We start from the raw sequence: 21,288 nt of genomic DNA, 5'->3' as shown, positions 1-21,288 counted from the left end.
CATTAGTCCGTTTCTTGATTTCTTATTGGATGTATATATTTTTTCGTAAATACTGAAGTGTTGCATTTGAAAATAAATTACGTTATGTACATTTCTTGAATAGTTCATACGCGAGTAACTGGATAGTCATTTTCTAATGATAATAGAACTACAAAAAAAAAAAAATACATTAGGAAAATTTAGCGCAGTATAGGTAATACTTGCTGATATATGCTTATAATCCATTTGCAAAATCATAAGCTACTCGAGAGCAGTTCGAATATTTCTTATAATGACAAACCTGTATAACTCTAATATGCGTTCACTGAAAATCTGAGTAATGCAAAAAAATTATTTAGGTAACTTCCTTAAATAACCAAGTTCATTTATCATATTGATATTATGTAGTAACCAAGATGGCCTCTAGATGGCAGGTCGGTTTGTTATTGTTCGTGGCGACTGGATTATAGTTACATTCTTCTGCCCACTTTGTGGATCATTGACCTCTTTGACCTGTCCTATGGCCTTGAGCCAGCACTCGAGATAGTTGTACATAGTGGCAGTTTTTATAAGGAAACTTTTATGATAAAGAAAAGATAGTGACATGGCTCGCTTGACCGTATTTTCGCGTTTCCAGTGCGACGTAGCGACCGCCTTATTTCGTCGCCAGTGGAGGAATTTAGTGTCACCACGACACCCAAAGTGCTTGTGTTCAATTGATATGGTAGAACAATATGAAATAAATATTAGTGGCTAGACGACGTAATTATTTTGTCTTTAGTGCTTCACCACACAAGTCTCCCAAATATCGATTATACAATGTGCGATAAGCAAAAAAAAATCTCAAGGGATTATATAATAAACTAGAAGCAAGTGATGATTTTAAGGGAAAAATAAGAAATGATAGTGGGTGTTTCTTGGCAAGACAGTGTTAGAAGTGCTGAAAACAGCCTGGTACTCTTTATGACAGGATTTAAGCAGTTTACTGGACAGACGTATTCTGGTATTCAAAATCAGCCGATATTGGCACAATTCCAGAAACTCCAAAATTAACTTAATGCCAGAATTACAGTGTATGCCAATTACAGTGTATGCCACCCAGATTGCTCAAAATGACCGGCTCCCCGAGTGATGTCATTTATACAAATATTTCGGTGCATTTTTCGTCCATGTAAAAAAGTCGACCTTGTTTCACGTCTCCATTGCTTGTGAATTTATATAGTTTGTTCACTATTTGAATTCCGGAGGATTGATAATTATTATTTGGTATGAAGTCAGTAGAAACTTGCCATGATAAAAGAAGTATCTTAGGGTGATATAGCAATGTGGAACATACGGCAGTTGATAGTTTGGTCTGCAACATATTTAGTAATCCAGTAAGAGTTAGTAGTATAACAGGTAAATCACATGAAATTTTGTGAAAGAATGAATTGGTGCTCGATATATTTCCGATGTTAAAGGGGTGATTGGAAATTGGATGAAACCGAATCATTTTAGGTATGGAGTTGATATAAATTGAGACATGGGTTTCACTTCAAACCCTGAAAATTATAAAAATGGAAAAGCTGTTATAAGGACAATGTCAGTCCTACACAATTTATCAAAGAACAAAAACTATGGTGCCCATTGAAAAGGTCAAAGCGAAGTTGTGCAGTAACATGTGGCGAAAAGAATTGAAAAAAGTTTATTTTTTAAATTCCCTACATATCAGATTATATCAAATAAGTGGGAGATCCTTTAGATTTCTTGTTTTCAGTTGAATTGTGTTCATTAATCACAAATGTATATTTTGTCTGACTTATACTGGCAGGAATTTCCACAAATTAACATTACGATAAGAACCTACCAGTATTTGAAAAGTTTTATGAACAAGGATAAAATAAAAGTACTATTAAGGATGCTTAAGTTGATGCCAGGGGATGAGGTTTATGGAGGCCAGTTCTTTGTGTAATCAATAGTAGTTAAATCATTTTGAATACTTTCCTACATTGTGTAGCTTTTCGTTATACAAGAGTCCACTGAAGTATACTATGTAACTATAAATGTGCAAATTTAGCCATGGTGTACATTATGATAATTCCTGTATTTTTCTTGTTCTGGCTATCTCCCATATTCCTAAGCCGTTGTGCACTTTACTTTTAAACTGTTATTTCCTTCACGTTAGCATTGAAATTTTGCATACATATTTGTAGAAATTAAGCTTCCTTGTACCTTTTGTCCTTGAATTATTAATGCATTATTAATGATGGGATTTTGTACATGTATGTATGATGATGCTCATCATCTGACATTGGCACAAGAGGATCTAATGGGTATGGGATGAAGCTTCTTAGCTTTTACAACACCAAAATTCTTTTATAGAATTTGCTTCACCATCAAGGACAAAAAAGACCAAATAATTATACAGGGATATGAACATCATAATGGATAAAATATGTAGTCACGATGTAGAGAATGCAGAGTTATATCTAAAGTAAATGATATCCCTTACGTCATGTTCCTTTTGTACAGTATTCTTAAAAGACAATCAAACAAAGTGTCTGTGAATGTAATTATTAGTATTTACCGAATCTTGCACAAAGTACATATGGAAAAGGGAGATCATGGGATAATCAATGAAGGTAAATGAATACAGAATTTAGCAATAATTTGTCATGAGAACAATTCACAGGAAATCTGACTCAACTGTAGCAGTATGTTGAATATTACCTTGCTGTAAGATGCTAAGACAGCACAATCATGGCAAATTCAAAAGTTTTCAGAGATGTACAAAAGTGTCTCAAAATGAAATGGGTGAATGCAGTGGCTACCTTCAGGAAAGGTAAGAAATATCCCGATATACTATTGTTTGGGAATATTAACAGAACAGAAATGGATACCGATGACAAACTGAAAATTTATGATAGTTTCTGTTAAAGTGAGGTAAACTCCCACAAATTTTGGTTAAGTATATTCAAGATTACGATTTACATAGATCACAATTTAGAGGTGGCTCCTATCTACCTTGTAATGTGTATTTACATGAGGTATATTACAAATACCATTTAGAACCTGCATTAGCTATAAAAACTAATTTAACAGTACATTTCAACCAATTTTGTACAGACATTTTTATAATCTTTTAAAGGAATTTACACAGCTTGCTCCCAATAGTACTGAATTTTTATACTAATATATTTATTATAATTTGGATATTTTTATAGTAACATCTATAATTTTGTTGAATAAATTGCAAGATGGTCAAATTGCTGAATGTTTGCAGTTAATATTTTTCTTACTAGGATTTTTATTAATGTAAATGTCTTTCTTTGAAGGTTTGGGATCACACTCCTTACAAAACTAATTGCAATTACAAGCTTCTGACTGTAGCTTGGGTTCATGGAACTCCAGTCATAAACTTTTACTTTACCAAATCCAAGGACATGGAGGATGAATATCCCATCTTAAAGGGAAATCCTGCAAGAACTCATTAAAAAGAGAATACTACATGGCTTTACTGATGCTGCTGGTTTGCAGAAAATTACACAGACGGAGAAAGCCTTTGCAACTTTGCAATAATTTCTCAATCAAAGCTCTACATGAAATAAACATTTTAATGGATTTATACATATAAACTTAGGCAGGAGACATACTCTTAGCTATTTTAGGCACTATTTGCAAAATCTACTGTCTTAAGTAGACATGATTATCTCTTAAGTTCTTATAAATTAATGTAAAGATCAGAGTTTCTAACAGAGGGGCTTAATCTTGAGTACAGTTTGGTGTGTTAATGCCTACATTAGCAAAGATTTTGCATCTTATTCAAGTAGATTCAAGACCGATAACTTATCAGGGGTTTAGATCTCAATGGTAAAATTTATTTAAGATGAAATTCCACATGAAAGCCAATGATGTAGGCTTCTATTACAAATCTTCTGCTACTGAATGAATAAACAGAACCTAATCTTGCTGAATGAGCATGGAGTCTTCATGTATCTATGCAAACTTTGATATGTATTTTTAGTTACAACCCTTTCCCCTCAACAGACATACCAGTTAATTGCTCTCCTGATGAATGTGTTCCTCATACCTAAACTTTTTTCAAACCTGCTTCTCTTACTTGACCTGCGTTTTATCCCGGCTACATATAAGGACTAAGGAAGGATTTCCCAACTGAATTAATGGAAGTAAGTGAAGTTCAGCATTTTCAAAAGCATATTCCTGCCTTTCTCACTGTTTGTATATGTTTGCAACCCACAAGCTGATGCTGGAATCTGAAAGGTTGGGGGAATGAAAGACAAAGGTTCAAGTAAATTTTGTTACCAGTGGAAACTAAAGGTTGGAGGACCCAATTCATAAATAAGTTATTACTTCTGGGTCTGGCAACATTGATGAAACAGTATTTCATGTGGATTTGACATAGTTAAGAAGTTAATAACTTTTCATGAAAATTACAAGGGAGAAAAATCAAATGAGGTTTTCCAAGCCTTATCTGACAAATTTTGGTTGTACTGATGTTAAATGGCAGATTTTTGAGGTGAAGAAAGAATAGGCAGTACTGCAAATGTCTAATGGCCTCAAGGCAACAGTGTTTACCTGCACTAGACTCACCCTCTGCCAGTGGCCTGTTAAGGGTAAGGCACTAAAAGGCTAAGAAACTCCATTGGAGATCAGCAGTTAGAGACTTTTACTGTTACCACCCCCATGAGGGTGTAGGCATTAGAGATGAAGACAGCAAATTTTGTTTGAAAGACTGCAAAGTCCTTATGGAAAGGATATTGTAGTCCTTTGGGAAGCTAAATGATAAAGAATAAAATATAATGACCCTAAGGTATGAGTTCGTAATTATCTTTTTCAGCAAAATGATCTTTCATATAATCAGCAAGATTTCAACAAATGGGACACCTTCACTTGTTTCACCACAATTAGAACAAAAAGATTTTGGTCAGAAGAAGTCACCTGGTTCTACTGCTACCTTGCTATTAAAAAAAGTTTAAAAATCCTGGTATAGAATTAATGTTGAAGCTTTATAATTGGTCTTTCTTTGCTCACTGTGAGGGCGCCTTACTATGCATGTATTCCTGTTAACCTGTTGTGCATGTATTCCTGTTAATCTGATTTGCATCCTTTAAATCAGTAAATCTGTATTGATGGTGATTTGGAATTTCTGATTTTTCAGTTTCTATCCACACAGAACTGATAAATCATTATTCTTGCAAAAACTGGACAAACCCGATGCATTTTCAATAAAATTCTGCCAAAATGCCATATTCTTTTCATTTTAATATGTCATGTTAAATGTTATGATGTCTTTCTCACTTGTAATTATTAGAAAGCCATTGAATCCATAGTTGCCATATTGCCCAAGGGAGGATACATAGTGACTTTATGCATATAACTAGGTTGATATTCCAAGAAGTACTCACTAGTGCCTCTGAGGGCTTCTATTACCAAGGGTGTTCTGTGGACAGAGTGGCGATTTGGAGCAGCATGGAAAGATGGAGCACGATGGGAAGGGGATTGGTCATTACTGGCTGGGGTCACAGCTCTTTTTCTTGGCAAGCAGATGGAGCACGTGGAATGCCATGCCCTTCGGAAGCCCTCATTGGTCAGGCCATAGATAAGTGGATTGATGGCAGAGTTGAGGTATGCCAGCCAGTGGGACATCCACCACAGGATATCGAAATATATGTCCACCTGCAAAGGTTGGTGTTTATATTGAATAAGGAAAGGTATGCAATAGATGTCTGCACACTGTGAATAAGGAAAGGTAACCTGCTGGGGTTTTTGCTTCTAGTATGTTGGTATGAATATGGAGTAAAAGTGGTAGCCAAGAGATTTTAGCTTGCATTTTGAATAAGCATGTACAACGTCTAATTACTGGACATAAGGCAAGAGAAAAGTTAGCCTGGAGATGATGGCATGCACAGTGAATGAGCATTGAAAACCAGCAAAACAGCAGCATTCATGGGGAATGAAGGTTGGTAACCTGCTGATCTCAGCATGCTTAGTAAGTGACCACTTAACTAACAAATGTTTGTATGTAATACAAGAGATAGGAGACTTGCACAGCTCAGTATGCATTATAAAGATGAGGTAACCAGTGTATATTAGCATGCACTACAAAAGATAGCCATGCAGCAGGTTTTAGTTTGTCAGAATAGATAACCTGTAATAAAGACAACCTGCAGATATCAGAATGCATCATAGAGTACAGTTAACCTGCAGTATGTAGTATAAAGCATAATTAAGCTGCAGATAACCAGATATCATTCACAAATAATAGGCAACCTGTAGATGTCAGCATGCATGATAATTAGTCAGAGTAAGTTAGTGTTCAGTGTAAAGGATGGAGAGTTGTAGTCTGTATTCTGAAGTGGGAAAATTGTTAAAGGCTTTGCAGTGTTTGTAGTCTATTTGTGGTGTTATTGCACCCTCCTTGCTTGTGGCTGCACCACAAACATGTCACCTTTGATGAGGCTGTATTAATGTCACAATATGAAGACAGCCTTGTCGAAGAACTCGCTGCATTATAATGCAGCCTTAGAAGAGCAGAAGCCCTTTGAATAAGGTCCTGGGGTTTTATATAAAAAGTTGGGGAAATTATTTAGGTCTATGTGGTGCTTGTAGGTTTGAGAGAATAGTGAAGGGCCCTGTGCATCTAAAATATATGTAGGTAGGCAGCTTATGTTACTTATGCTAATATCATACTCCACTGGATAAACTTGCTTTGTTACTTACCTCTTCGTGATTTTGAACAACAACGGCTCTGACGATAAGGAAGACTGTGTAGGGTGTGTAGCAGACAAGAAAGACAAGGAGAATGATGAACATGAGGGAAAGCAGACGTCGCCGCCGCCTTCTGGTTACTGGATGGCCTCGTCCCCGTAACGTTGCCTCGTACTGATCCAGCTGATTTGTGTAAAAGCCATTCTAATTATTTGATACTCCATTCTGTTCACTCCCAACTCTCACCACTTCATCTGTATCTCAATTTTTTTGTTTTCCATGTGCTATGGAGTGGATCAAGAAAGTGAGGAAACTTGAAAATGTGGTCATGTTCCTGAAGATTGGAAAGAGGCAGTAATTGTTCCATTATGTTTAGGGGAGGGAAGTGATATAAAGTTTAAGAACTATAGAGGAACAAATATTGTTAGTACAGTTAACAAAGTGTGGGGTAGATTAGCATATGACTGTCGAAAGGATTAGTGAACAAGGTGGGTTTAGGAATGGAAGGTGGTGTTATAAATCAGATTTTTGCTACAAGTAGTGGAGAGAGTTTTAAGAAAATGAATAATTTTGAATTTTGGCATGAAAGACTTGAACAATTTTTATAGAGCTTTTACAGTGGAGGTATTTCATGTTCAAGAGTGGTGTTGCGAATGAATTATTTGAAATTAATGAGAGCATGCACTAATTTTTTTAATAGATTAACCATTATGAGAGTTACAAGTAAGGTAGGATGGTTATAGCATGATTATTAATTATGGAGAAACAATGAAAGCTGCCAATCTTCCATGCAGATCTGTATGGAATTTATGCACATTTAGGAGTAATGTTCAGAAGGGGAATGTAGAGTGAAAACTTGAGAGGAGTCACTCAAAGAAGAAAAGTTAGAGGTGCACTGAAATCTTTAGCAAATGTTATATATAAGCATAAAAGAAACTTTCAAATTCCTTTTCCCTGCTCTCTGTATATGGATATGAAACTCTGGTTCATACAGATCAGGATAAGTAAAGAATATTAATTGGGTAGAAGGGTAACTTTTATATTACAGACTGAATTACGAGGATAGTGAAAGATGTGATAGCATATCACTAGAAAAGGTTCATGTACAAAAGGGTGGCATTTTCATGAAGAACATAGGAAAGATAACAGGCTGATCCAGAAGATAAATGATAATACAGAACAGAAACTGTCAAAAATATGGGAAAATGCTGTGAAATAATTGCTTAAGGCTAGAAATATTTCACATGAAAATAAAAATTACTGGGATCAAATACAATTAAAGCATTTAGTGCATGGTGATTGTTCCCCTTAAAAAGAGTATGCAAAATAAAAAAGGAAGAAAGAAAGTGTGGAAGTCCATTTTTCACTTTGACTAAGGTGATTTCAAAGGCTATATGTACTTGTTTTACCCCCAAGGAGTAAGGAATGCAAGTAAATACAGAGTAGACAGAATGATACATTACATTTTTACATGTGAAAACACACTAGAAGAACAGTTTCATACAACTGTAAAGAGCCCATGGAATGAGCATATTGATGTAAAACAAGTGGGACAGAAAGAATTATGTAATGGATGACAATAGTAAAACAAATGCCCGAATTCCACTTCAAGTGATAAACTAAAGGCATAGTGAATGTTACATGGACATGAAAGTTGTCCTCAGGGTGACTGTACACAATATTAGAGAATCGAGGGTAACATATACGAGCATGTATGTATGAACGAAGGAAGAGAAGAATGTTACAAAAGGCACATGGAGACTGACAATGTAAATGACAAAGAATGTCACAAACACCTTAAAGAAGCTGACCACATACACGAATTAGAACATGTTACAAACACCACAGAATTGCTTACACACGAGACGTGGAAGATATGAGGTTTACAGGCTCCAAGGATGAGGTTTGCAGTAGGATTTAGAATACAAATTCACAAGTACCAGAGGATTACTAACCTTTAAAAGAGGAAAATAAGGTACTGAAGATTAGAGGAAGGCTGCTCTTCTTACAATGCGACAGGGTAAGAATATATAACAATGACCAGCAGAGGAATACAGAACACATAACCCTTTTTGTCATGTAACATGGTTTACAGTGTCAGATGGGGAGCTGACCTTACAGAAGATGACCATGTAGGAGACGACGAGGAAAACCATGGGGATCCAAATGAGGATCACCACCAAGTAAGGCCAGTATTCCTTCATCAACCACGGCTTCTCAGAGCAGAAAGTCTCCTCGTAGTCCAGCCACAGACGGTCCTGTTGGGGAGGCTTACTGTAGGTACGCCTAAAACCCATAAAATTAACGTTTATGAATTAAAATAGGTCATGAATAATTCGTTTCGGCAAAATATACTTCATCTATACCATTTGTATTCTACGTATACTTAAGTTATATACAGACGGGTCGTCACACAGTTACCAACACCTTTATATACATTTTAAGCAAAATTTACTAATCATTTCACAGTTATCAAAGTATGGAAACATAACTTACATCCTGATCATGTTTTCAGTAATGATGGCTAAAAGCGTTAGACTAAAAGATCGATAAAAAACATCCTGGTCTGAAAATGTAATCGGAAGGCTCTGCTCCTTAAGAAAGATTTAATGCATGGCAATCCAATTTTTTATGAGTTTATTTACAATGTAACCTCGAAAGTGAGAAGGAATTGAACCTTTCTTGACATCTGAATGAATTTAACTGGATTCTAGCAATTCGATTCAGCATTTTTTTTTTTTCGGCTGTATAGAACATCCCTCTCGCTGATTAAACTCTCTTGCTGGTCTTTGCAGAAGTTAAAGGTTTACTGCCGGTATGACTAATTTTCTAAGACTTCCGCTCGCCGTATATACGATTCTGCACTATTCTTATGCCTAAATAAAATTATTTGAATCATTGAGTTAAATTTACATCTATCTACGCCGTCAGTTCATGATATTGATTTATGTCAGTAGCGAGTTGTGTTAGATGGAAGCGGGATTACTCACGACGAAGTAACGATGGATAATTAGAGGTGAAGCCACAATGGCTCCTAAGAGCCACACTAGGCAGCAGGCGGCGACGACACACTTTGTGGAGAGTCTCCTACTGTGGGGCGTGGTGACGGCCATCAGCCGCTCGCCAGTCACCATAGCCAGGCGCTCACCAGAAACCATGGCGAGGCTCAGCACGGACACCATCATCAGGAACGCTGTCGAAACCACAAGAGGATTGCATGACTGATACCGTGTTATATTGTGTGTTCAACACTCAACCTACAGAATCGAAACAGTCTTGGAGTAATACTACTAGACCCCTTACACCCAAATTTATCATAATATATGATCAAATTCACGCTCCACTACTGCGAAACCATTTCATAGCAAAACCAGTCAATATCCAAAGCTAATGTTGCAGAGTAAACTGTAAGAAAATTATTGCCAACTTTTTGAACTGGTCTATTTCAAACCTATCATGGCTCTTCACATAAACCCCTTTCCATCGCAACTCAACCACTATTCTGAATGTATAAAAGTAAGGCGTTATAGTGTCCCAACCCTTTCGCCTGTCATGTCGGTGTCCATCTCATTCAAACTTCCCTGATTGCTCGTTTCCTGTTGAATATATTATGTGATGAAAATTACTGTTTTGAAAATTATAACGCTCATACCTATAATAAACTACCAATACTGGACAGTACTATTGGTTTAACAAGCGGGTAGGAACAGAAAACCTTTTGTTTGATATGATCCATGCTCTTCAAATAAGTTAGCAATTAGTCTATACAGTTGAATCATTGTACTGTTAAAAGTTTTTTTCATATGTGCCACCAGCTGTGGTTTAATGAGCTTAGTTGCAGATAACCTTTCAATACAGCAACTACATAAACTCGCTACCTTAAACCAACAACATTGCTCCATTCTCCGTGGGTTTCCAAAGAGGTATGGTATCAGCTCCTACTGCGGTCAATGTGAAGACAAAGTACATGGTTTGCACTTGCTTAATCCCTGCCTTCAAGTATTGTCAAAAAACAGCTTCGTATAGTCCTGTGGTTAACTATGTTCGTCATTCAAAGGTTCTCCAACAAAAATGTAAAAATGACACTAGTATGAAGGATACGTACAGACTTTGAACCACTTATGTGATTTTAGAGGTGATCAGATAGACCTGAAGAACAAAGATGAAAGGTTCAGTTCAAGAGTTGTCTTTATGACTGTACTATCAGTAGCTACATCATTGAACTAACCAAGTGGGTTCGTCTGGTCTTCTCTCTTTAGTATAATTTTATGCATGTTCTTTGGTCTCTGTCAAAAACTTGTCAGTTGAACCATTATTTACATATAATGTCAAGCCTTGGGTGCCATACTGTAATTCATATCAAAGACGTGATGGCGAGAAAAAATAACTCGGATAAAACATTCATTTGTTTTAGTGACTTGCTCAGCTTCACGTCCGTTTTGAAACACCATTAACCCTCAAATGGCAGTCATTACCCTGGATTGTAATATCGATGGATTCGTATATATTTAGCGGGTATTGTTCCTGCTGGAAGCAACTCGCGTCACTCAATCTGTTTTTATATTTCCAGATGACTTCGATTACTTCGTGTCGGTCATATGACTAGTTATGGGCAAGACATCACGTTTAATGTGCTGCGTACGGTGTCTAGTACAGAGTTGACCCTTGTTTGTACATCGTATTCTGCACTTCACTGCACAAACTCAGGAATATTACAATACATATCACAGGTAAGTGTTTAAAGATATGTTCGTCGATTGAACGGGGTTGGATAGGGGGGGGGGGGATGTTTGTGGTTGGATTATTTTGTTGTCCTTTTATACTTTTGACAAATATTGGGTTGGGCGACAGAGAATATTATTTGACGTATGAATGAATGATGCCCACCTGACATAAGAGGTGTTATTGATCCGAGTGATATTAATGACTTGTGCCGAACATACGACCAAACAGACATGACTGATGGGGCGACTTCCCGTCATTTTTGACAAACGTCAATGTCGGGTACAGTATATTTGAACCATTGGGCAATCGTTTATAAACTACAGGTCGCACAATATCAGCAGCACTGACGAACGAGCGATTTCGTTATGATTTATTAGGAAATGAAATGTAGCATTTATTTGCTTAAATCGTCCAGATTCAGTTGAATTTGCAAGAAGATTGGGGTTTCCTTGTATCAGAATGGTAGAGGAAACCGTTGCTCAGTGACCAGCATAAACCAGCACCATTGCGTAACCATCTCTGCTGCTGTACGAGAGGCGTAACTCTACCTGATAGTCCTACCAGACGAAAATATGTGACGCGTCATTACCCGACACTAGCTAGTGACGTAAGTGGCCTCCAGTTGGCAGTGAAATTTAGGTTACGTCGCGAATTTTCATCCAGGTTGCTTGTTATGTAATGTACACAAGTCGTTATTCGACGGGTATAGTTTGAAAATAGTCTTCTATTGTAAGTCAAGATTAGTTTTGACCTAATCAGACCTAACCATTCCCGAGTGTCAGTGTCTCGTAATTTCAGTGGTGTCGACTGCTGAAACGGTCGACCACTGTGCCAGCCAAATGTACATAAATACATCTCACTGACGACCACTTTTTATAAAATCCTCGCTGGTTGACAGTGGGGCACTAGTCTTCGTCAGCTTTCTCTGTATGTCTGGGAAGGATGTATATGAACCCTGTGGATATTTTCACCACCCGCCTGAAGTTGTATTAGTCAAAAGACAATGAATACCTTTAAGTTCTAGCAGGAAATCTATCTCTAAGATCCTATGGAAGCAATACCTAATACATTACAAAAAGCAAAGACATCATGAAATTCAAAATATATTGTTTGAATGTACAATAAACAGAACAAATATCTACCTTGTTTCTGTCATGTCATACACGAGCAAACCATTAGGTATATCGTTTTAACATATAGTTATATCATTATTAGAATAGGTGTGGCTGGAGCGTGATCAGAAGTTTGTATAGCTGCTGTTAACGTAAGACCGCAATCGAGAGTAGGTTAAAGCATTGATACGAATTGCTTTAAGAAAACTTTATAAGCTCTACGGATTATCTCAAGAGGAATAACTTGGTAACTTAACCCTACAAAATTCAGCAAAGGTTGCGGGTACCGTTTTGCATACTGCGTATTTTACTCATAAGCTACAAATTATCTTATTGGTGACAAACGCTGTTGCTACTTTAGGAGATTATAAAAGAAAACTGACGCCTTGGATAAAATGAAAACGGGTGTGTTGAAGGGTAGCCTTGCAAAAACTTGTACTACCCGAACGGAAGTTTCACAGTTTACAGTGTTTTGTTAACGATTTTGTAATTATTATCGCGTAGTTCATCCACTGGAGTCAGAGAGTCCCTGTTGAACCTAAGAGAGTTTCTAGCACACGATTAAAAAGGTTTTGGGCCTCATCACATAAGGAACGTTCGAAATACAAGCCCATTAAGACGATACAAGTGCTACCTGATGTTACAATTGCTTTAGGGTAGTGATCATGACCCACCTCCACGATGACTAGTGGGACAAGATATTTCAACCAGTCAAAAACAACTGTCCGAGTTGATATTCAAATTATGGGACCACGACTGTCCATTAAGATAATCCAAACAATTTCCCCGAGATACCACCTCAAAATAAGCCCCAGAACTGGATGTGCATGAGGCACTGGCCAATTTCAGAATGAGACGTCCCCGAGATGCACTACGAAACGGATCGAAACATGCGAAAAACTGAAGATGTAACTGCTTCCCTGGTGGACAAGGGAGCGTCCGTCTGGAGTGTTTAGTAGAATCACACTGATCCCTTAGCTTCCTCCCACAGTTGTCTAATGTACTTCCCAGCCACATATAATACGAACAAATACAGAACTTAATGGATACGACATCTTAAAAACGGACGGTGGTCCTATTCGTAGACTCGTTTTCCTGGTGTCACCGAAATGAGCGTTATCTACCGACGGCACCTAGGGACAGCAATATCGACCTATGAGGAAGGATATTTGGCCTGCAACCCTATGTATGACAAGTCCCATCATTCCTAAATACCTATTCTTGAAAAAAAAAAAAATGGTATAATTCTGATAGTAAAATAAAGATAAGAATAAATGGAAAGAGATTTCGCGGGTACTGAGCTATCGCGTCGGCAAATACCACGCAGGCGGTGTGAGAATCCTACTTGCGTTGGTCGCATGGTGTATGGACAACTGTCCATTCGCTAGGCGATCTGCCTTGGGAGGTTGGGTAGCAGCTACGCCATGGGGTTGACCCGGCGGACTTGCGAATAAACTATTTATTCTATGTGCATGACGTGGTGGAAGCCATCTCGTCATTATGTTAATATCTGAATCCTCTAGAGAGGCAAGGATTTCTTAACCAGCGAGTCCACTTCGTTCACTCTAATATCGGAGTTCTCACCGACAGTGTATTCTGACGGCCAGGGGGCCTGACGCCTCGGTTGATCTGTGAACATTGCAGAATGAGGTGACAGGCAGTTGTATTGTTCCTCCAGGCCATTAGAATACCGCTTTGCCGCGACGGGATCTCACGGCTTAGCCGGAGCGAGGTACGTGGGCCTCAACTTCCAATCGTGGAACTCTGGTACAGGTTTACGGCTCCAAGACACATTCCCAAACATTTGTTCCGTATCACATCCAACCTCAGTCTACCCGCTCGCCGAAGCATACACCCCGAGAGCCATAGTGTATCGTAGATCTAATCAGGGACTTATGAATCATTAATAAATATATGTCAGCTCCCCAGGAGCCCGAAGAATTTTTAAGAATATTTAATTTTACTGCAATTTGTTACTAAATAATCGTGACTTTTCCAATCAAGTCTTTTATCAAAATTTTAGCCTAGGAATTTTACTGTATTTCGAAATGGGATCGGGTTATCTGTTAAAAGCAAATTCAGGATATTGATTTTTCCGGTAAAAACAACCACGATATTTTTTTTTTTTCTTTTTAGCGATAACCGAAATATTTCCCCACCGTAGCGCCCAACGATGAACGGACGCGACCGCAACTCGAACCCGCTCAGCGGAAAGTTGTGCGCTAGGCTAAGAGTGCTACAGCGTAGGATCATCAGCATAAACAAAATCAAGCATTTTCACTTTCTATGTTGGGTCCGTCACCACTACCCCCTACGGGAGCAGCGGATGGCTTACCCGGGTCCATCCTACAGGGGCCTAGCCCCAAAATCTGGGGTGGCAAACTACCACAGATAATGGGAAAAAAAAAAACTAGCTACCCCAAAAAAAAGATCAGGCAATTGTTTCATGCAGTAAAGGTTACAGGGCGGAGCCGGTCGCACAAAGGCCAGGCGGAGTTCTCCTGCGGACATCCGTCAATGAAAGATCTCTTATGCACAAAACAACCATATGGAAAGTTATTGATGAACAATAACTTTCAACAAACCTTAAAAACAAAGCAAGGGTAGCGATAACGTAGGGAGGGATAGCTATAATCTAGCTCTGAAAAAAAAAAAGGGGCAACAGCTCCGTACTGGTCAGCAGCTGTTGGGCAACTGCTCAAAACAACAACAAGGAAGGTCGGTCTGGCTTGAAAGGCTGTCTGTTGGCGAGCGCTCATTGGCTCATTGGTCCGAACCGAGCGCTTGACCGTCTTCAATTCGAAGTTCGATCCATGAAGGGTACCGAAACCCTTACATAGAGGCTGTGATGACCAGATCTCGATCCTCCACTGAGTTAATAACCAACTTTGCCGGCAGACATACTGGAACTTGAAACAGTTGCCACAGAACTAATATATAGAAGGCTCTAGTGATTGACAAACACACATACATAAATATATATATATATATATATATATATATATATATATATATATATATATATATATATATATATATATATATATATATATTACGTTTAAAACTTAACAGCTTTAAGTAATCCTTACAGCATTTACTAACTTAAATATCTACTATAAGTAGCGTGACATTACTGCAAGCTAATGGTTATGTTGTTCCAGACTGTCTTAATATGTCCCCTCTTCCCCGATGCTTATATTGATATGGCACAGGTTCATAAGCGAACATTTTTACCTTGCATGTAGTTTATAGTGTCAGATTACGTTTCATCATCCAGTTTCAACGGTGTTGTATGCTTTTATTTTTCGTTTTGTCCTGTACTTGGCACTTGGTGGGTTCGTAATCCTCATCAGCATCATGGGCTAGAGAAGTTTATGCAGCTTGTCAACATACATTAGATTTCGGTGACTTGATATCGTGTTAAATGTCTTGTCTCGTCCACGACTTAGTCTGAGTAGGTGTGGATTGTTTGTTAGCAAGGCTTCGGAGTGACAAACGAAACCGGTGTGAGCGACTTTGGTTCATCTATGAAAACGGGAAATTAGATGGGTAACGGAAAACGAGGATGTATAACGTGTGGGATAATCGGGAAACGGCCAGGCCAAAGCCTGTGAGATAAAGGGGCAATGTACTTGAGAAATAGGTTGGAAGAAGACTCAAAGAAGCGACACGAGAGAGAGAACGCTCACTCTGTATGAAGCCCTGGAGTCTGCAGCCGACGGGACCCAGGATGTAGTGCTGGTAGAAGTCCTCCAGCATGAAGAGCGTGGGACACACGGCCGCCAGCAGGAGGTCAGCCACGGCCAGGTTTCCCACGAAGAGGTTGACGGTCGTGCGGAGGCGCCTATTGCGACACAGGAGGTACAGGATGGTCGTATTTGCCACCGTGCCCACCTGTCGGGGATATACCACAAGAGCTGATGTTTTCCATTTCCACTTTGGACGTCAGTTTATCTTCATAACTCGTCAAAGAGGCTTCATGGTATTTCGTGTTTTTGCTCTCTGTAAAGTGAGAGGCTCCACTAGACTCACCAATCCTTCTTAGAGCGTTTGAATTGCGTTTATGGATGTACAACTTTCCACTATAATACATAAACGAGAAGAGGGAACAGGACTTGTGTTGCTCATAGTACATAATGAAGGGGGAGGTTGAAGGGACATTTGGAGAAATCGAGAGGAGGGGACAGGACTTATGTTGGTGATTGCACATAATGAAGGGGAAGGTTGATAGGACGTGTGGAAATAATGGCAGTGTGTCGGAAGTGTTGGTAGGGCAAAGGAGGAGGGAGTAATTAGCAATGTTAGAAGTCAAAATTTCTGACCAGGATAATAGGCAGCATGAAGAAAACCTTGAGGGCCACCTCCGTCGAGCTCTTGCGAACCCAGATCTCGCTGGGGAAGTTCATGCAGACGGTGATCGTCATCCTCGTGTGCCAGGGAGACTGATCTGCGGAGCCAGGGTGAGGTTAGGGAGGAGGCAGGCGGGATGAAGAAGTAGTGTGTGTGTGTGTGTGTGTGTGGAGAGGAGGCACCGTATATATGAAAGGATATTGAGGATAATGTAGAGATGAAATGAGAATGTAACTCATGGGTGACATTATTTGTCGAGTCTGTTGCTTATATATTTCTTTTCTTGTGTTAAAGAATGCAAAAATTACACTTCAATGCCTTTTTGTAACTTAAAACTGAACATGTATAGCGGAAAGGCATTACAATGTACTAATTTACTGATATAAAAGATTGATACATGATTGGTATCAACTTGGGGGACATGAATATCTTACTGGCAGAGAAACGTACACAGGTTGCCGTTGATGCAGGTGTGGGCCCGATGCCACACGTCGACGACACACCAGTCCAGATGGGCACAGTGTATGGGTCCAGGGTCCTCGACCTCACCGCCAGACCCCGTCCACTCTGTCTCCCCGTGGTGGTGGTGGTGGTAGCTCCTCTCCCAGGGGCACACCGGTGTGCTATGTCTTGCCTGTTGTGATCCCGCCTCAGGTTCTCCTGAAGGAGGAGGAAATGTATTCGAAGATCCCTCAGTGCCTGGGTCTCGGGCGGTGGGAGCCCCAGGGTTGTCGTCGGGTCTGTGGTCTCGTAGTCTGGAACAGATCTGGTAATGATGGTCGCAGCAGACCGGCAGCGGAAATACTCCGTCGGTAGCAGTAAGAACGTTGCCTGTGATGCCCCGGTGATCGATGGAGCTGTCGGACGGTCTAGGGTAGTCCCTTGTGCTGTCAGGAGTTTGGGTGGCGTTCCTGCTCCTGGATTGCATCGTCGGATGACGGGTAGGATCATCAGACAATGATGGATGACCTTTTTGGTCGTCAGGGCGTTGGAAAGATTCATCTTGACCGTAGTAATAGTCTAAGTGGTAAGTCCCCCCTGCTAAAGATGGTGGACGAGAGGTACTGCTAAGCTCATCATCAATGTACTGCCTCGTTGCTTGCTTCATAGGTATCTTCTGAGGTCTCATGTCATGGTTGTAATATGGTATCATTCCCTTCTTCATGGATTTCTCATGACTGTCGTACTGTAACTGCATGTTGTTAGATCTGTGTACTGAGAAATCTTGATAAGTGTTATAGACTGAATCTTCTTTGGAAGCTTCCTCGTCGTGTGATCCCTCTATTCTACGCTCACTCTTTAATGACTTCACTGGACTGCTGGATACAGATGTGACGTCTCTTGAAGTGGACGAGGGTCTGCTGCTGCTGCTGATGGTTACTTCCTCTCGTGTATGGATGTAGAATGGCTGGGAAAGGGCGTCGTCCAACTGAGCATCACTCTTAGCTGGTCGCTGTTTCATCTCCGTTGAGAGGGGGGTCGTTTGCGTTGGCTGTGTTGGCCATGTGGCCGTTTCTCTTAGCCAGGTGGGCGCGTGTTTCAGCCACATGACCTCTCTCTCTTGCCACCGAGACGGGAACGAGTGTGGTGGGTGGAACACCATGATGTTCCGGGGAATAGCACGACCCCCCGGCAGCCAAACACAGATTAAAGGAATCACCCAGAGGTAGAGCTTAATCCCCTTCCTCATGGCTGGTCCGACTGAGAATTCCTGACTGTATGACAAACTATCTCGAAGTTCCTGCAAGATCTTGATTGGATATCACACGTCGACACATGATGCAAAACCCGGCGAACTCACAGACCCAGATGCACATCGCTGGCAGGAACCATTATACCATCCATTGATAAAAAAGTAAAAGGTATGAATTATATGTCTAGTGAGAGATATATTCCCTTTGAAGTCACGTCTTGTCTACTTTCGTGTGAACGTTGTAAGATTGCCAGGAAGTTGTTGGGTAACTCGATGTCTTGATTGACTGAAGATCCTGGAAAGGGTATAGGTATCTTCTGAAGACCTCAAGGCCCTGAGTTGCCTGGTTTAGACGAAGTTAGGGGTCCTACGAAGATCGACTCTCCTCAAGTTAGACTTCCACGAAGGTTGGCTCCCCCTATGTTAGTGTTTGACGTAGACAAGTTCCATGAAGTTGGGGTTCCACGTACATTTTCCTTCTTGAAGTTAGGTTTCCACGTAGTCCCTTTGTATCAAAAGGAGGTCAGGTCTCATGAGGTTAGATTCTAAAGTTAGAGTCCTCCTCCTACTCACAACCCCACAAAATAAGGATCACGAGATTATTGGTTAACCACACATTAGGATTACATCAAGTGCGTAATCACTCGCACCGCAAGATGTACAAACTTAGATCCCATAAAGTTGGTGTTTCAAGTTAGGGTCTGTGCATTAGCTTCCACAAAGCTTGAAACACCCTTGAGGCTGTACTAAGTTAGTCGGCGCCAGGTTACTGATACACGAAATTATGGCCCCATCCCTTACGCGGATTCAGGCGCAGGCCAAAAAGGACGAGGTGCTTTCAGAGGGAGCTAAGACGAGACTGCCGCTCGCCCACAGTTATCATTTTTCGATGAGGTTCCCATCGGCCATGCGCTGTTGACGAAAGTTTCCAGCACACACACACACGAGCCTTGTGTGTCATGTGCACAGACTTGCATCATTCGCTCTCAAGATACTAATGATGCTTCTGTTAACGTCACACGGACGACGGTGCGATCCCTGAGCGCGACGGTACGACAGTTTGAGCACGACGGTGCAACCGCTGGGTAAGAATGCCCTGGCCTTTTAGACCTGATCTCCAAGAGTTACCTCCGTGGCCAGGCCATCAGTACTCAGGGCCCGCACCATCGTCCACATGGGGCATAGAGAAGTTCTGAAAAGGGGTTAAACCTACGGAATAAAAACGGGGTTATGGCCACAACATTGAGCAAGTCCCGTATGCTGTTATATCTTCAAGACGCATGAAGGTGGTGGTTTCACTCTCTGGAAAGGATAAACAGAAGATTATTTAACGTCTATTGGTCTGGAGGCAGTGGAATTCGCAGGTGATGTAATACTGGCAACTCACCTTATCGTGGATGGGGTCAATTTTCTTTCCGAGACTAAAACATTTTGAAAATGAAATTTGGCTTGGGAAACCATAAGTCTTGACGAAGACGCGCGCACCCCTATGAGTTTCCTATCTGACGTGGAACCCAATAAAGGATTTACAGACGTTATTGTTGAGGAAACTCTACTGGTGTCTTTACACGAGTGCTTGGCATGACTCGTATGCTACTGATCTCCCATTGGACGAGGCATAAGAGTGTCAGGTGAGATTAAGTTGCCTTCTGTCTTACGATCCTGTTTCTACTACCATTACGTCAGGTCCAATTTCTTTTAAGATAACCTCATCATATGAGCATCAGGTCTCCTGTTACCTGTTCTTCCCATATCCACACTATAGTGCTGCTTGGCATAAGTGCCTTGTGTAAATCCCGGCAGGCACTCCATCACCGCTTGTTGACCTAGCTAAGTGCAAGGCAGACGGCCGCCCGCTCAACACCATACTCGAAGCGGCGTGTCCTTGGATGTCTGACACACACACACACACACACACACACACACACACACACACACGGGGAAATACCCAACTCACGAAGACGGAAGACGAGGTCATTTCAAGGGTGAGGCTTGGTTCATGGACCACCAAGTAACAACACAGTTTTCCATACACACACACACACACACACAGTCCAGTGGTTCTTTCCACTCTTTTTGTTCCTGATTTACCTGGAGAAAGTGCACGCTCGCAGATTAATACTGTGTCCGTCCAAAGTTAGCTGACCACAGCTTAAAATTACCACCTCAGCTTGGGCGTCCACCAGCACGTTAATGAGTGACTTTCAAGTGGAGTTGTGATAAGATCTTAAGGGGACCGACACATCGTTATCAAAAGTGTATTTGGCTTGCGTCAGGGCCCTACATTATACTAATTAGTGGCGTCACACCTTATTATGCAACGTTGTATGCACCTGAAATATCCTCTACGCTGTGATCTACCCATAGACATGTGCCCTTCACCCATACTCCCACTCCCACTCGAAATGCTGTGTCTATGTATATCTAGACAATCAAAAACAGAAAAAGGGGTATTGGTATTGAAGGACTGGTAAGTGGTAAGACATGTGGTACCCAGCCCTCTTGCACCGATTGTATGAAGACCACAGAGGTATCCTAACTATGGCCTATGCACATATAATACGTATAGTCACAATCCAGCCTTAGGGAAATCACACACCAAATGAAACACTGTGGTAAAGATGGTGACACGTATGATCCCTGGTGTCGTGAAGCCAGCGTAGAGATGGGTGGAACCACACCTTCCCTACTGAATCTCTGAGGTGAACGGGCACTCAAGAA

At 40.5% G+C, this 21,288-nt stretch overlaps 1 protein-coding gene across 2 annotated transcripts; it reads right to left on the bottom strand.

Moving 5' to 3' along the window:
- Positions 1-1,647: 1,647 nt before the first annotated feature.
- LOC139760286 (neuropeptide FF receptor 1-like) lies at positions 1,648-21,255 on the bottom strand. Of its 2 annotated transcripts, none has more exons than XM_071683248.1 (7): positions 17,325-21,255; positions 16,847-16,971; positions 16,214-16,418; positions 9,678-9,880; positions 8,802-8,945; positions 6,700-6,870; positions 1,648-5,655 (listed from the first exon to the last, which is right to left on the bottom strand). In XM_071683248.1, the coding sequence occupies exons 1-7, from the start codon at positions 18,562-18,564 to the stop codon at positions 5,287-5,289; spliced, it is 2,457 nt and encodes an 818-aa protein (XP_071539349.1). In that variant the 5' UTR covers positions 18,565-21,255; the 3' UTR covers positions 1,648-5,286. The 2 variants fall into 2 exon arrangements, with proteins under 2 accessions (XP_071539349.1, XP_071539350.1); XM_071683249.1 differs by having other exon boundaries at positions 17,309-18,010.
- Positions 21,256-21,288: the final 33 nt, after the last annotated feature.

Source organism: Panulirus ornatus, chromosome 36 (assembly GCF_036320965.1).
Source record: "Panulirus ornatus isolate Po-2019 chromosome 36, ASM3632096v1, whole genome shotgun sequence".
Taxonomy (NCBI): domain Eukaryota; kingdom Metazoa; phylum Arthropoda; class Malacostraca; order Decapoda; family Palinuridae; genus Panulirus; species Panulirus ornatus.
The sequence above is the reverse complement of the archived record's forward strand: the minus strand, read 5'-3'. Positions and strand labels throughout refer to the sequence as shown.

Excerpts from the sequence above, each read along its gene's own strand:
- LOC139760286 (XM_071683248.1), bottom strand. The coding sequence starts at position 18,564 with ATGAGGAAGGGGATTAAGCTCTACCTCTGGGTGATTCCTTTAATCTGT. Across the intron at positions 16,972-17,324 it reads CTGCATCAACGGCAACCTGT|ATCAGTCTCCCTGGCACACG; the intron begins GTACGTTTCTCT and ends CTGGCTCCGCAG. Across the intron at positions 8,946-9,677 it reads TTATCCATCGTTACTTCGTC|GACCGTCTGTGGCTGGACTA; the intron begins GTGAGTAATCCC and ends CCTCCCCAACAG.